The 16,505-nt window shown below is 36.4% G+C and overlaps 1 protein-coding gene across 6 annotated transcripts in view; it reads right to left on the bottom strand.

Moving 5' to 3' along the window:
* The window catches only part of birc6.S (baculoviral IAP repeat containing 6 S homeolog), a 166,355-nt gene that overhangs the window by 37,814 nt on the left and 112,036 nt on the right, over nt 1–16,505 (bottom strand). For all 6 annotated transcript variants that reach the window (XM_018265204.2, XM_018265206.2, XM_018265207.2 and 3 more), the window contains 9 exons: nt 15,657–15,786; nt 13,588–13,719; nt 12,775–12,942; nt 12,325–12,498; nt 11,214–11,410; nt 10,793–11,093; nt 8,603–8,820; nt 7,001–7,165; nt 3,277–3,442 (listed from right to left, as the gene is read on the bottom strand). In XM_018265204.2, coding sequence (XP_018120693.1) covers nt 3,277–3,442; nt 7,001–7,165; nt 8,603–8,820; nt 10,793–11,093; nt 11,214–11,410; nt 12,325–12,498; nt 12,775–12,942; nt 13,588–13,719; nt 15,657–15,786 — 1,651 coding nt within the window. The remainder of the gene's footprint in view (nt 1–3,276; nt 3,443–7,000; nt 7,166–8,602; nt 8,821–10,792; nt 11,094–11,213; nt 11,411–12,324; nt 12,499–12,774; nt 12,943–13,587; nt 13,720–15,656; nt 15,787–16,505) is intronic.

The raw sequence follows: 16,505 nt of genomic DNA, 5'->3' as shown, positions 1-16,505 counted from the left end.
CATTTGGCAAATTATTTGCCGCTTTACGAATTTTTGAAGAAGTGAAACAGGTCAGATTCGTCCATCACTAGTTCACACACCTTGCATCTGTATACCTTATAAGTCGGTAGAGAGAAAAGGCTTTCTGGCCTGCCTCCAAAGCCTCTTTGCACATTTTGATAACAGGAACAGCTAAATTGAACAAAACACTCCTTTCCCAATTTATTACAGTATGTTGTGTAACAGACCCTCCTTCCACTGTCCAGTGACTGAATGGTAAGGAATAAGCCCTACCAAACAAGAATGGTTTTAAGAAGGGAACCAAATGAATATAGTTGTCAAATTGTTTACATAAAGCTGATAATTTGTCAGTTGTGTGATAGTGAAAAGCAGCAAATGAACATTGCCAAACCTAGAATGCTTTGGTTATTATTCAAATGCCATTCTACTTTAAAGAACATCCAGAGATTTGCCTGTGAGTGCAAGAAACAAGCTGTGTTATACTATATGAATTATACAATAAAATGAATAAAATAATCATCGAACATTAATTCCAGTGTATGATTTTCTTTAGTTTGTATTAACATGTTTACAAAAATGTATGTTAAGTGCCAAAATAACTGCCAATTATTTCAAGATGGCTGTCAAATGAAAGAGCAACATGAAAGAATGGATGTGTGTATATGCATGATCATTACTGTTGTTTAAAAGACTCATCAAAGTCTCATTTCTGTTTGGTAACATCAAACTGTTTAAAACTGAAGTTATTTTCAGATCATGATTAGACAGGTCATTAGCGCTGGCTGTTTAATGCTTTATATTTCTCCAGCAAACAAATCAATGCTCTATAGTGCTCATGCATAATACAGTATGGTTAGACACCACTTCTAATAGATGGTGTAATTTCTGCTCAGTATGCTATATGTATTTAAAAGGTGGACACCAGCTAGCGCAGATATTCTGTCTCTAAGTCCACAAATAGAAATCCAGAACAAGGTATATGGCACAGGAATGTCTCCAATGACAAATACAAGAGGTCCTCTGCACTCAACACATTATCAATATTTCAGTAAAAGGGCAACCATGATTGGTAGTTTTAACCTTAAAAGCAGCAAGTAAGTTGCAGGTAGTACTTAAGCTGGCCATAGATGTGCAAATATACTTTCGATGTCAGACAAACCATTGTGCGGTGCAATCTCTGACCTGCCACTAACTATTCAGATCACCAATCGTACTAAACTTATGTCCAACAAAAGCTGGTGACAGTCTCCCACTGATAACGTCAGATCAGCAATACATGCAGAGATATTATCGGTAGCCAAAAGAAATGTTATAACCTGTCAGATTGACTGAACGACTGATCACCATTGCATGAAAAATGTCGGGACACTCCACACATGGCCAAAAATCGTACTAAACGGAGATTTGTACGATCAAATCTTTGCATCTATGGCCAGCTTATGTCCTTGTGTAAAATGTATAATGAAGCAGATGAATTCTTAGTGAATCAGATGAAAGCGAGTGTAGGACTGACCAGAACAGGGATAACTTTGATATAGTTGACCAGCTTAATATATTGCAATATATGCACAAATAATTTTTAGTAGCTCAAGGCACAAAGTGTCTACATATCCTAAATATACTGATAATGGGTTGAGTGCAGAGAACCTCTTGCATTTGTCTGTATGAATATTGTGGTCACAGCCTCATTGCACCCCTGCCTAATGGTTTAAAAATAAGTGGTGAGCACAACTTTCTTTTGTTTGTTATAGTTTATAGAGGAGCAGTTGCCAGCTCCATGTTGTATGCATGAATCAGCAAGCCTTACATGGTGGTGAATATATCTGGAGGAAAATGGCTGGAGGGGTTTAAACATAGCTATGAATAAATGAGACTATGAGGCATTAAAGGAACAGGAACACCAAAAAATGAAAGTGTTTTAAAGTAATGAAAATATCATGTAGTGTTGCCCTGCACTGGTAAAACTGATCTGTTTGCTACAGAAACACTACTATACTCCATATAAACAAGCTGCTGTGGAGCAATGGCGGAATTTGAAAAACGGCTATATGGCACAGGTTAACTAATGGATAATAGATAACAGCATTAGACAGACAGAGCTTATCTGCTATCTGCTGTGTAACCTGAGCCTTTTCTCCTTTGAATGGCTGCCCCCATTGCTACACAGCAGCTTATTTATATAAACAATAGTAGTGTTTCTTAAGCAAACACAGCAGTTTTACCAGTGCAGGGCAACACTGCATTATATTTTAATTACTTTAAAACACTTATTTTTTGACGTTACTGGTCCTTTAAGGCAGGAGTGGCCATACTTTACTAATGCAAGGTCTACTTCTAGTGATGTTGTCCCATTATGATCTACATCTATAAAAGCATTGTTAGCATTGTTTTCCACTGAAAATATTACTTAAATATTGATTTATGAGAAAATGCATATTACTATGTTTAACAAACAACTATTTCTTATGTAACCTTAACATAATAAATATCTGAATGAAAAGCACGAAGCAGGTGTGTGATTTAGACAAGCTGTTTGTTGACAGTGTCTTGAGATCTTCTGATCACCAGGTAAAGGTCTACTGGTAGTTCCCGATCTACCTTTCGGGCAGCCCAGCATTAAGGCATGATAGCCTGCTTATTCAATGGCATTCAGAAATACGGAAGATTTATCCTATAGGTATCCATGCAAATGATCTGCACATGAAAAGGATTTTTTTTTTCCTGATTGCAAACTTTAGAAGACAGAACAGACACCAAATGATGTTGCTGACATTTGACATCCATTGTGCCATAAATCCATGCTACATAATCGACCTTTCAATAAAAAAAAGTTTACATCTTTCAGTTTGAGAATGATTTGTGCCTTTGTCTGGATGATAAATGCCGTCTCATTATAAAGTAACAAATTATATACTGGAAAACATGATCCACGGATATACTCTCATTAGTGTACTTTTAAATGGGATCCTATTTTTCCACAAATAGAGGGTAAAACAGTCACTCAATAACCCAATAGTAACTGCCAATTGTATAGGCCCGCTCTTACTTTGAACTACTGAAGTGTCCCAGACCTTCTAAAATGCAAACTGAGGTTCACATTTACTTTGCTTTAAAGCAGTGCACCACAGCAGCCCAATCTGTGCAGCCTGAGCAAGCATCAATCTGTTTTGTCCAAAAATGATCCACCCTGCTTCACAAAAAAAGTTTCTTTTCCCACTAAGAGGTAAGATATGAATTTTTCTGCACCATCAGCAAAGTTAAATATGAAATCCGTACCTGAATCATTTCGGAGATACGATGACATCGCTGGGATAAGGCAGGACTGACTGAGAAGCTCTAGTAAAACAGAAGGGAGGGCATTGCTATTCTGCCCTCTGCTTTCACTGATCTGAGTTTCCCCATTTATTGCACATCCAGATGGGTTTATGTAGCTAGCAAGAACCTGAAATTGACAAAATATTACTTTCAGTATTTAAATGGATGCAAGAAAATTAACAGCAATTAAACTCCAAGCCCCATATGTAATAAAATGCACAAGTTTGCCCAGGAGCAGTAATCGATCGTGACCAATAAGATGTTTTATTTTTTTTGCTTTTAAACGAGTGACTTGTAAATTCTGTTTTCTGTTGGTTGCTATGGGTTACTGCTCCTGGGCTAATTTAGAGCCTTTTATTATTTAGCCCCTTGAGTATAAGCAAAATCTAAAAAAAAAAAAAAAAAAAAAAAAACCACACACACACAATATTACATTCACAGGACACTTGTTATCACATGATAACTCAATTATACTGGTAACGAGTATTTTCCTTGTGCTATCATACCTTACAAGGGCAACATTTAGCTGTGTAAACATGAACTTTGTTAAATAAAGCGTATATAACTTTACAGCCATGTAAGGTTTTACAGTAGTATCAATCCATTAGTGATGAGTGGTTAACACACATGCAAGTATTTCATATCACTGAGTATATAGATACTGAACAATAAAGAACACAGGCATAACATAAAGGATCAACACAAACAAACAGAACAAAAAAAATGTACCCTGAATTGATTATTCTAATTGGTTTGCAAGGATACTTTAATGATAACTGTTTCATGGCAAGGAAAGTTATCAGCGCTCTGTTTACAACCTGTTCAAAAACCAAAATGCTGAATATTGTTTATATTTAAATATCTAACATTTTGCACCTCTTAAATCTGGCCATAGATGTTGAGATTTTTAAAAGATCCGATCATCATCGTGAGACCACGATTATCTCGGAACGATCGTACAAATTGTCCATCAACTAAAAAGACCAATTTGCCAGGAAAACAAAGGGGAGCTGCCTGCTTGGCCCTGCAAACATAGATAGATTGCACTGGGACAGACAAAGATTTTTTAACCTGGCAGATCAATTTCCTGACAGATGTCTGCCGAAAAAGATACTCGATCGTTCAAATCCCACTAACCGCACGATAATTTCGAAGGATTGGTCCGACTTCGCTAAAAATCGGTCGTTCGGCAAGAGAAATCTTTGCGTCTATGGGGACCTTAACTTAAATCACAGACCTAAATAAAGGCTGCTAGCTGCTAAGCACCAGACACTTATCTTAATTGTCTAAGGCAGTGTAAAAAAAAAAAAAAAACCTTTGGAGTTTAAGCCCCACTTAAACACTTTAAAATGTATGAAGGGCCCCAGTGGTTGAAGTAGTTAAAAAGAGATACTGAATGGCTGTACATACCAACATTTGTAGCCACATACACTCGTAGTAATGTGCACAATTTAATAACAGAACTTGCCATAATGATATAGTTGCACCAGTAATAAATGACAATGGGTAATGTAATATAACACAGTAACCCCAGTATTTTTAACAGTGGCCCTAAATATGTCAGTGGGCCCACTATTTCCGGACAGTGAAATTAATTTTCACTGTGGAAGTCGCTACCACTCAGTTAAACCTCTGCTCTTATTGGTTGCTATGGGCAATATTACCAGTGATGTTTATCTCCGTTGTTTATAAAAATGCCCCTGTGTAATGCCCCTGTATAATGGCACAAGGTCATTTTTCAGTACAGTATGTGCTTGTAAATAAACGCACAGTGGTTTCAAGAATATGGTTTCCAAATTCTAAATATGTTATACAGTGAGAGGCAGAGGGTAGTGACACTGCAAATATATCAAATACAGTGAGAGGCAATGTGAACTTAAGCCCCAAATACATTACATACAGTAAGAGGCAATGAGCCCTGACTCACCAGACCCATTTTTCTTACCATACAGACAGCATGTTACCTAAAGGCTAGTCAAAAAGAACCCAAAATTGTTTTCTAAATATACTCCCATGCTCCTAGTGGTAGATAGGATTAAATAGGTGCCTGAAAAGCACAGGATCATGCACAAGAAGCCTGTTTACACACTATTATTAAAGGGAAACTATTGCGAAAATTTTAATTTAATATAAGCTTCAGCATAGTGAAATAAGAAACTTTGTAAATACAATCAATTAAACATTCTGCATTGTTTCAGAGACAATCAATATATAATCAGTTAGATCCAATATCCGTCTATCTGACCCCCAACTCCTGCATGAAGACAGAATGAAGAGAGAGGAATAGTGAATATAAACTTGATTATTTCAGAAACAGTACAGATTTTTTTTAAATAATATTTTTATTGGTTTTCCAGTTGAATACAGTTTATTCATATTGACACATTTCAAACAGATTGATTACTTGTCATGATAAAACATACTAAGAAAAAATAAAACAAAAGAAAAAAAAAGGAGGAGAAACATGTATCGTGACCTGAAATAAGATAACTTTAGGTCTCGTGTCTCAGGTCTCCTGTAGGTCTGGGATTACCTGTGGTGGGGGGACCCTCATTAAGTGCCGATAATTCTTAATTTATTTAAGGATTTAAGGGAAGAGTAAAGAGAAAGAAAAAAGGAGAAATTAGAGAAGATGAGTAGTGATGGGCGAATTTATTTGCCAGGTGCAAATCTGCCGCGAATTTCCACGTTTCTCCGCTGGTGAATAAATTTGTGAATTTGCTGCGAAAATTAGCCCGCGTGAAATTTTTTTGATGCTGTCGACGGTTCTGAGGCCAATGTTTTTTGACGCCGTTGACGGTTCCAACATCGGCATTGAATTGTCGCTGGCGTTTCGGAAATTTTTCGTCCGTTTCGCCCATCACTAAAGATGAGGTGATGTAGGGGGGCGGGAGAACATAAACTTAGGGGGGGGAATATAAGATAAAACAGTCCCATTTGAGTGGGGGTTCCTTACTAAACAGGGAACTTACGATAATTTGAGGCTCATATAGTAAATATGTCTAAACCAATTTCAAGTCGTCCGCTGTTAAGAGACTTCTTGTATCTGTGTGTGTTGCTTTAAGGGGCGTGAAAGCAATAAGAAACAGTACAGAATTTTTAATTGATTATATTTAGAAAAGTTCTTATTTCAGTATGCTTAAGCTTATATTAAATTTTCATTTTCGCAATCGTTCCCCTTTAAAAGTAAAAATATTCAACGTTCAAGAATACAATTTTATTGGAAAAATGAATTATTTGCCATGTACATACGTAGTGTATTATGGTATTAAAAATGTCCCCATAATAATCATGCCAAAATCCCTTTAAATTTGTATCCAGTTTACTAGTTTTACAAATCACCTAACATTCTAATCATGAATTTCCTGACGTGTGCAATAAACTTGGTGAATGGATTCACATGGAGAAACTACAAATATACCCTCTCTCGTTAAACACATGTTGTAACACACCAATTATTTTAGATATCTAATTTGCTACTTTACAATCTAGGCCCCATAAGCTAAAAAGTGTCTTCACTTATCCTTGAACTGCCATAATTTCACAAAATAGGATATTGTAGGTTTGTTAAAGGTGAAGGAAGAAACAAGGTAATCAGACACTTGGCAAGCAATATTTTTGTTCTTCAGTAGAGTCTGTGTACTTTGATGAAGGAAACTCCAGATAGATATAGCAAAACACTTACCAATAACAAACAAGTCACATGCTCTTCCTCCAGTCTTTGCTTCGTCAGTGCCTGTTCAACATCCCAGCCAGATGCAGTGGAGCCTGTTCCAAATCCAGTGCCTTTGGCCCAATACAGTTGTTGTTCTTCACAAGTGCCACTACTGTGAGTACTAGAGACCTGTGGCTTTAAGGATATGACTTCAGGTAAATAGATTGCATTGATTTATAAAATTATACCTGCTTTTTGATAATGTATTGCTACTGGGTTAAAATGTGGTATCCAATGATGACTCGCCACAAAGAAATTGCCATCTAATAACTAAAATGTACACAATGTGATATGTTGACTTGCTAAAATTCTGAAGAAAATAGCAGAAATCCATTATGTTCACACTGCTATACAATATTGATTAGTTCTTTGTGCAAATATGTTAACATCTTTTAGAGTAATTAGGAATCATCTAGCATGCCCTAGTTTAATTGCTTAGAAAAAAAAAGATTACACTTGGTGTGACAGACTCTGCACCACATAGACATGATGTAGGGTTATACAGTGAAAGGCAGAGAGTAGTGACACTGCAAATATATCAAATACAGTGAGAGGCAATGTGAACTTTTGCCCCAAATACATTACATACAGTAAGAGGCAATGAGCCCTGACATCCCAGACCCATTTTTCTTACCATTAAGAAAGCATGTTTTTTTTTTTTTTTTGCAGTATTTTTTTTTTTTAACCAGTGTTTTTGGATGGAAATGATAGCAGGGAACTACAGAGGAAGCAGACCCTGTTGCTGCAGAGAAGCCCAGGAGGTAAAGGCATGAGGCCCTGATTAAAGAAAAACATTACCCCCAAAATGAATATTTAAGCAACAGATAGTTTATATCATATTAAGTACCAAACTGGAACATATATTTAAGTAAATATTGCTCTCTTACATCTCTTGTCTTAAACCACCATTTCATGGTGGTTTGTGTTGCCTCAGAGATCACCTGACCAGAAATACTACAGCTCTAAATGTAACAGTAATAAGTGTGGAAGCAAACGAAATAACTCTGTCTTTTAGTTGGCTCATGTGACCTAACATGTATGGTTTGTTTGTGTGCACCCTGAATCTTACGATCACAGGGGCGGCCCTTATTTTTTTTAAAATGGCAATTTTCCATTTAGGATTACCCAATGGCACATACTACTAAAAAAAGTATATTATAAAAAATGGTTTATTTACATGAAGCAGGGTTTTACACATGAGCTGTTTCAGGGGTAAAGTTTTTCTTTACAGTAACTACATTATGGAATGGAATGAACTCTCATTCACAAATTGAAATATGTAAAGAAATAAGGCTATTACAGATTAAGTCCCTATTCAGTGATGTAGCAACAGCTACATGGTTGAGCAATTTGCTTCAATTACTAGTTTTTTAAAGACAATTGGCAGAAACGCATTGACATGCTATTAATGGAAATATCATATAGATTCCATTAGCAAAATGAACAAACAACAGCCATGTCATCATTTGTTGACAACAACAGGTGCATAAAAATCAATTAATTGATTAATAATGTATATTTATAATAAAAAGTTCACTACAAAGTATTATTTAAACTTCAGGTTATGCCTACCTCAGTTTGACTGGTAGAAGAATTTGGAATTCTTGGGGCATGGTGACTCAAAGCAGATAAACAGGCAAGAATTAGATGTATTGCTCCAATTTCTAGAGCCATGCGCCTCAAGAGAACACCATCATCTGTTGTTAGCGGCATTGTGCTAAACAGCGTTCGCAAGACGTGAAAAGGAAGAGTAGGCAAAACGTTTGCAGATGGAGACTGTAAAATGTGACCTAAAAAGAAAATAGTTAACATGGTTATTCTTGCTCATATTTGGCCCAAGAATGTGGTGTTGTGGAACTTCACGAATCGGAGACCACTTGAGGTGAAAAGATAAAGTTTATTACACACAAGCTCCATGGATTCTGAACTCACAAAAGATAGAACCCTGAACAAAGAAAGAGTTTTTATAAATGTATTATGCTTTTAAGAGTTGCTTGGATGATTTCTTGGCCAAGCATAATATCCAAGGCTATTGTCATACTAAACTCTATAAAGTATAGATTTGGGTATAGTGTATAGAGGGGCGTGTGTGCATGTGCATGATATTTTTTCAACCTGATTTAACCATATAAGGATGTATGTAGGACATAAGAACATATGGACAAAAAAGGGCGTTAGCACAGAAAAACAAAGGACTTCTCAAATAACCAATGGGATGGTTCTTCATCAAGGTCAAGGTGATAAGATCAAGCTAGCTTGAGAACAGAATCCATCCAAGTCTGGAGTAGTCTACATACTGTGTCTGCATACATAAGTTTGCATACACAGAATGTTATTATTTCTCAGTGGAAATGTAGACCTCATCAGCAGCCATTTCGACAGACCTGTCACATTTCAGATTACTGGACATATTTGAAAATTGTATCCAACATTGTACAGGTATAGGATCCCTTATCTGGAAACCCGATATTCAGAAAGCTCTGAATTACGGAATGGCTGTCTCTCATAGACTCCATTTTATCCAAATAATCCAAATTTTTTAAAATTACTTCCTTTTTCTCTGTAATAATAAAACAGTAGTTTGTACTTGATCCCAACTAAGATATTATTAATCCTTATTGGAAGCAAAACCAGCCTATTGGCTTTATTTAGTGTTTAAATGAATTTCTAGTAGACATAAGGCATGAAGACCCAAATTACGGAAAGATCCGTTATCCGGAAAACCCCAGGTCCCGAGCATTCTGGATAACAGGTCCCATACCTGTACCATCTAATTGTACATGGTACTTCAGCAGATTAGGAATTGAATAGGAGACACAGTTCATCTTCACTTCCTACAGTTCTAATTGTTTGAGCTGTCAGAGTCAGACGTTTCCAAGCATATTGGCAATTTTGCCACCTTTGTCAACTTATTTTGACAACATAGATGTTTTGTTTCCTAGAAGAATTATTAAACAAATGTAATGTCTTTTACAATACCCTTGCATTTTTTCCCTCTGTCCCAGCGTTTCTGGAAGCAGGGAATGTAAGAAGTGAGATAAGCACAGAGCAACAAGGTTTTTTATAAAACTTTTTTGTTATTAAAAAAATGCTCATTCAAACTCAGTACAATATGACCTACAAGCATCTAATTTTTTTTCCATATAAGACTGAATATCACCCTTCAGCTCTGCAAAGTCACAACATCCCTACCATTGTTAGATAAATAGTGTAAAACTAACCAGCAGTAGCTAGGCTGTAGATATTGAGGATACATCACTAAAATAAGGTAACGAAATATGGACAAAATATGGGATAGGGACAAAGTATGCTACTAAAATAATTAGCTCTTAGACAATGTTTTTCTAAATGGTTCTCACCTATGTGCTTAAAAAATTATTTTTTGCACACATTTTAAACATGCACATGTGTGCTCAAGTCAGAATAAATACAAAATTTTCTGTGCACCACAACTCGTTGGCTTCAAAATTTGTGCATATGCACACAAGTGTGCAGCTTAGAAGGAACCTTGCTCCTGGTCAAGTGTAAACAGTGTCAATTGGGGGGGGGGGGAGAATTTAAATCAAAATAATAATTGGATATCTTATTAAAGGGAAAGCCACACATTCTTTATAAATATGGAAAGAGGCATTGGTCATGCCTTCTGATAGGGAATACTAGGTATTGAAGCACTGTTGAGATGGTAATTATCACACTACGCTGATCTTTAAATATTGTACATTTATTTTTACAGGTAAATAGAATAAGTACACAGGCACTTACTTCCTTCTCCATCATCTGTAACTCCTAGTACCAGACGAAGTAAACACTGGGCATGCTTACGCTCCTTTAGAAGTACCTCGGCATAACCTGGGAGACGGAGAAAAAGTCCAAAAGCAGCTAGGGAGTGAGCTGGAATTGGGGACATAGTCTGCACAGCAGACTTTATAGGTGGTGGCTCTGCAGCAATTGTTTCTGGTGCTTCATAAACCAGCTCTCCAGACTGTTCAATTGTGACCCATTCAAACTGATCGCTGTCCTTTGGTTTTTCTTGCGTTGTTGAGGTAACAACAGGAGCACTCACCTTAATTGAAATCAGAAGATATTAATAAATTGTATTAATTGAAATCTCAGTTATAAACAGACCTAGAATGGATGAACTTCTTTAAAAAAAAGTGGTGTAAAGTGTACATGAAACTCTTACTTGCTGAATGACATCAGGATAAAGTATAGGAAGTCGCTCAGCGATAAGTGCCAACCCGCCCATTCCAGCAAACACTTGCAGTGGAGACTGTATTGGACATGTTTCAAGATAAGAGTCATCCAAAAGTGAATCCACACATTCATCGCCTGGACTTAAAGCTTCGTCTTCAGGACAGGTTCCTAGCAAATCTCCATGTTCTAACAGAAACCAAAATAAAATTAAATTCCAGAAATTTAATTTATCATAGTCTATTAGTGCTAAGCTTGTTCTACAATCATTAACTTGCTAAACTTGCAAACAATTTACATAGCTTAAGATAGTCGTTTCTTAAACAAATTTACATTATATCTTGTACCAACAATAACATACAAACTTAAATGTTGAAATTAACACATTTCTCTTATTTATGCATTTTCCAAGTACTTGCACAATGTAGCTTATACATTTCTTTTAAACACTTAAGGTAATTGTTATAGGTATTCTGTCATGATTTTTAGGATGTCTTTTTTTATTTCTTAAGTACTGCTTACACTGCAAATAATTCACTCTACAATATAAAATTTCATTCCAGAACCAGCCATCTCAGGTCATTTTGCCTGGTTATGTGCTTTCAGAAAGAGCCAGCACTTTAGGTTTAGGCTTTCTGTTGTTTCTACTACTGAATGTAACTGAATGTGTCACAGTGGGACATGGATTTTACTATTGAGTGCTGTTTTTAGATCTACCAAGCAGCTTTCTGGTTACCTTCCCATTGTTCTGTTGTTAGGCTGCTGGGGGTGAAAGGGGGGGGGGGGTGATATCACTTCCAACTTGCAGTACAGCAGTAAAGAGCGGCTGAACTTTATCAGAGCACAAGTCACATGACTGATGGCAGCTGGGAAACTGACAATATGTCTAGCCCCATGTCACATTTCAAAATTAAATTTAAAAAAATCTGTTTGCTCTTTATAAAACGGGTTTCAGTGCAGAATTCTGCTGGAGCAGCACAATTAACTGATGCGTTTTGAAAAAACTTTTTTTTCCCATGACAGCATCCCTTTAAGCCCTTTTCATCCGCTACATATTAAATTCACTAATAAAGGGTATCAATGCAAAGACACTTGTAAATTACCTTTCTCTGTGTGCAGACGTTTAAATGAGTCAGTTTTTGACAAGCTTGGATCAGATATAACCTTTGAACCAAGTTTCACTGTCAAATCTACAGAACGAAATCCCTGAGGGAGCTTCCGCTCATAAAGTAAAGTTAGAAGCTGGGCAAGAGTCATCTCTGGTGGTAATGGCTGGCCTAGAAAAAAATTAACAAAAAAAAAATTAAAATACATGCTAGAAATATATTCTAAAAACTGTAGCTGTTTGTAGTTACCCATGTCAATCTGACAATTGAATTCAGAACACCAGCCCACAAAAGGCTGAAATCCACATTGTTGACATAGCAGGGAAACAAAACACAACTTCAACAAAACATTATTATAACTAGTACTAAGAGCTATGTATATCTAAAGAAGTGCTTCCTTTTATTGAAAATATATATATATTTATACATATGTATATATGGACTTACCAGGAAGTAGTTTATGGTAGAGGTGAAAGACTGGAATACTTATTGTCTTGTTGGAAGAGTCCACTCCTGACGAAGAGCCACCAACTTTATCTGCTATTAATCTTCCACGCCGAGATGGTGGTCTAGGTGGCGTGGAGGACACTGCTCTTTTAGACTGAGATTTTAAACCTAAAATGTATATTTATAGAAAACCGCTAAATGACAATGAAAATCAGAGCCAAGTCTCATTGCTGCTTGTGAAACTAAAAATAGCTTTTTGTTTAGTTTCAACTTTAAAGGAGAAGGAAAGGCTAAAATTAAGTAAGCTTTATCAGAAAGGTCTATATAAATACACCAGCAAACCCTCAAAGTAACGCTGCTCTGAGTCCTCTCTCAAAAGAAACACCACATTTCTTTCCTTATATTGTGTGTACATGGGCTTCTGTATCAGACTTCCTGTTTTCAGCTGAAACCTCCAGGGCAGGGCTTGAGCATGCTCAGTTTGCTCCTCTCCCCTTCCCTTCCCCCAACCATGCTGTAATCTGAGCTCAGAGCTATGAGTGAGCAGGGAGAGACTCAGGCAGGAAGTGATGTCACACCAAGGTTATATGGCAACTTCTATCCTAAACAAACAGAGACAGTGTCTAGAGCTGTTTACTCAGGTATGGGAAAGCATTCTGCAGAATAAATATAGCTTTCTATCTTGCACTAGTGTGGCTAATCTGTTGGCAATAAACTGTCTTGGAGCTTTCCTTCTCCTTTAAGAGAACGTATTGCCTGCTACTTAGTATTATACAGTCATAGAAAAAAGGATGAATGATGCTAAACATTTACCAGAAGCAACAACCACACTGTAATTGTCCTGAAACCCATTCTCTGCCTTGACCTTCTCTTTTTCTTCTAGATTTTTCTTCTCCTTATCATCCTTCTGTTCACTTATTAATTTTGCAGTGATACTTGGAGTATCTAAAAAAAAATCAAAAATCAAATACTATGTAAAGTATGATTTGATGCCAGTGTTTTCTGAATAAGGGTTTCATTCTGCAATAATGAACACCATGCCTAAACACATTAAGCATAATACACGAATTCATTTATTTTCTCATCAACTCTGATTTAGTTAATTAACCTCAATTACAAGGCAATGACCTTATGAAACATTAATTAAGCAAGCGGGAATAGTATTGTGCTGGAAGAAATTATAGCAATCCATTATACAAAAGTAGAAGAATGAAGGTATACTAACCCGTTATATATTTTTCTATTTTTTGTTTTGTTTATAGTTTAAATATCCAACAAAAACTAAGTAATGAAAGGACATTTGTGACTCTGTGAAGATAGTTTATATTGTGGTTGCCAACCCTGCTATGCAGCTCTGCATTTTGCGCACAGACAGGGGAGAAGTGGGCCACATATTGGGATTCTGGATAATGTGTTTTAGGGAAGTGATTAAAAAAGCTTGATTTGCGGTTTCATTCTAGACATTAGCACTTGGAGAATTGGAAAGGCACAGAACAATTGTGGGTGCATATGGGATTCCGGGCAATTGCAGCTAGAATGCATGGAGAGTGAGTCTGAACATTCTTCCCCCCACCCAACAAGCCTGTAATCACTGTGTGCTCCAATGGCCCAAAAATCCAATAAACGCTTGTCAATTACAATTCTACACAACTGTTAGATTCTAGGGCTAATGTTTTTAATTACAGACAAATATCCCCCCGACAGTAATGTTTTACTCGTCAAAATACTTTTAAAGCTTCACCTGACAAGTGGCCGTTGAGAGCAAACAATACACACAATTATAAGTAAAAAGAACATCCATTATTCATTTTAGTAATGCAGTATCACAGCTTCCATTTACTGGGCATTATCGGAAGATTATATTTTGAAAGTAAGAAGTATTACATTCACATTTTATTGTTAAGATGAAGAAAGACTCATCTTTCAAAGGGCACTTTTAACTACTTGCAAACAAACTTAGGGATGAATGTAATTCAGAGCAGAGGTTCATTTTATGTCTTCAACAACAAATTTCTTATGAATGACTATTTGAAGCAGAATGTACCATGTATGTTTATTTTAAATGTCGGACACAAGAAAGAAACATATTTAAACTGTACTTGACCAAAACTGGCTCACGTCTGAGAAACTTGACAATTGCCAGAACATGACGTAATTTTTAAACATGCTTCCCAAAAAAACAAAAGAACAAAGAATGTTACAATTGACATGCATAGTTCCTTCTTTTTTTTTTTTTTTTTTTTTGCTCAACAGCAATTTATGCTTCAGTTAAAATGATAATCACCCCCCCTGTTTTAAAACTGACGGTTGCGGCAATGAACTTGCCATAGCATTATTAGTTTGCATTCTTAAAAAGAAAAAAAAGGAAATTCAGCTCTAAATTATCTACTGCCCAGGTAAAATGCTGCCATCAGGGGCGTAACTATAGAGGAAGAAGACCCTGCAGCTGTAGGGGGGCCCAGTAGGTGTAGGGGCCCCACGAGGCCCTAATTCATATACAGTTTCAATAAATATTGGTAAAACAAGTCAAACCTCTAAACATTGTGGGGGACTGAAAAATAATTTGCTGTGGGGCCCACTAATATCTAGATATGCCACTGGCTGCCATGGAGATAATTCCCCTGCATGTGAAGTCACACGGCAAAAACATGTACAAAACCACAACTTTTCTGGGACATGCAACATCAGTAGCATTTTAGCCTTGACACTTATTCCATTTAGTTGACAAATGAGCAACTTTGCAGAGTAAACCTAAATCTAAAGATTTAAATTTTACTAATGTAATTTTTTTTTTAACTAATGTTTTCTCTACTGTCAGCTTTCATAATTAATAAATTAAGCATCTCAGAATTATAAATAATTGGTATTAAAGTGCAGCCTACCTGAGACACGATCCAGCAGTTCTGCCAATGTGGTTGAAATGGGTAAATGAAGTGTGCGGAATTTGTGCCCTGCTCCATACATTGGATGCTGAATAATGTGACTTGTGGCATTGATCCTACCCTTATACAACTGAAAAAGACAAAATACAGATTAGGAAAAAAAAATGCAATCACTGTTATAACTAAAGTTACAATTGCCCAATGGGTTTAATAGACTTCTTATAAATTAAGAACACTGCACTATAAAAATCAACAGCAAATTCATGTAACTCTGTGCTTAAACCTTAAGTTTACAGATAACTGAAAACTATTAAAACGATAATAGTAATGAAGGCAAATACTGTACACCATAAAATAAAATCATTTAAAGCATTTACATTCCATATTTAATTTTTTTAAGGCTAAAATTTAATAAGCTTTATCAGAAAGGTCTATATAAATACACAAGTAAACACTCAAAATAACGCTGCTCTGAGTCCTCTGTCAAAATAAACACAGCATTTCTTTAGTTCTATTATGTACACATGGGCTTCTGTTATCAGACATCCTGTTTTCATCATAAATCTCCAGGGCTAGGGCTTGAGCATGCTGAGTTTGCTCCTCTCCCCCTCCTTCCTCCCCACTGTAATATGAGTTTAGAGCTATAGGCAAGCAGGAAGAGACTCAGGCAGGAAGTGATGTCAGACCAAGCAAATATGGCAGCTGCTATCCTAAACAAACAGGGAGCTTCTAGAGATGTTTACTCGTGTATGGTAAAGCATTCTGCAGAATAAATATTCGGTAGTCCTATAACTTGCACTATTGTGGCTAATCAATTGGCAATAACTGCTTCGGGAATTTTCCTTCTCC

Source organism: Xenopus laevis, chromosome 5S (genome assembly GCF_017654675.1).
Source record: "Xenopus laevis strain J_2021 chromosome 5S, Xenopus_laevis_v10.1, whole genome shotgun sequence".
NCBI lineage: Eukaryota > Metazoa > Chordata > Amphibia > Anura > Pipidae > Xenopus > Xenopus laevis.
This window is presented reverse-complemented; position numbering and strand designations above follow the sequence as displayed.